At 39.3% G+C, this 654-nt stretch overlaps 1 protein-coding gene across 1 annotated transcript; it reads left to right on the top strand.

Annotated features, from left to right (window-relative positions):
- Positions 1-173: 173 nt before the first annotated feature.
- TM35_000152500 (cysteine peptidase inhibitor) lies at positions 174-521 on the top strand (the record flags this gene model as incomplete). Its single annotated transcript, XM_029025902.1, has 1 exon — positions 174-521. One exon carries the CDS (start codon positions 174-176, stop codon positions 519-521), a length of 348 nt encoding a protein of 115 aa, XP_028882885.1.
- Between the last annotated feature and the right edge of the window lie 133 nt (positions 522-654).

The raw sequence follows: 654 nt of genomic DNA, 5'->3' as shown, positions 1-654 counted from the left end.
CTATATATATATATATATATATATATATATATATATATCTTCATTTCTTGTATATTTTATTTCCTACTTCTTTTTCTTCTTCTTTTGCTAAACTCTAAGCATCACAGTAAAGCGCTAACTACAAATCAAACCAATCACAAATCACAAACAAAAGTATGCCCCATAAACTGACAATGGCCGATAACGGCAAGAACATCTCCGTCGCTGTTGGGGAGTCATTCGAAGTTGAACTTGCCAGCAATCCCACCACCGGCTTCACATGGGCTCTGGAGGGTAATGACAAGAAACAACTGCCCGCTGAAGCCACCGGTGGAGGCAACTCTTTCAGCAACAATCACTTTCACGTTAAACGAGAGTACATTCATCCCGATACACGATTGCTTGGGGCCGGTGGTACTGATCGATTCCGCGTAACACCGCGAGTGCCCGGTGAACACGAGTTGGTGCTTGTTTACGCACGATCATGGGAAGCACCAGACCCGAATGCAAAACGATTCCGTGTACGTGTACGCGTGGCGTAAGAAGGATAAAAGAAAGAGAAAAAAAAAAGTAAAAAGAAAGTTTGCTAAAGAATAAAAGGGAAAAAAAAAGAGGGATGGAAGAAGGTCTATCTATCTAATATATATATATATATATATATATATATATATATAT

The sequence above is a fragment of the Trypanosoma theileri genome (assembly GCF_002087225.1).
Source record: "Trypanosoma theileri isolate Edinburgh chromosome Unknown TM35_Tth_15_V1, whole genome shotgun sequence".
Classification (NCBI taxonomy): Eukaryota; Euglenozoa; class Kinetoplastea; order Trypanosomatida; family Trypanosomatidae; genus Trypanosoma; species Trypanosoma theileri.
The sequence above is the reverse complement of the archived record's forward strand: the minus strand, read 5'-3'. Positions and strand labels throughout refer to the sequence as shown.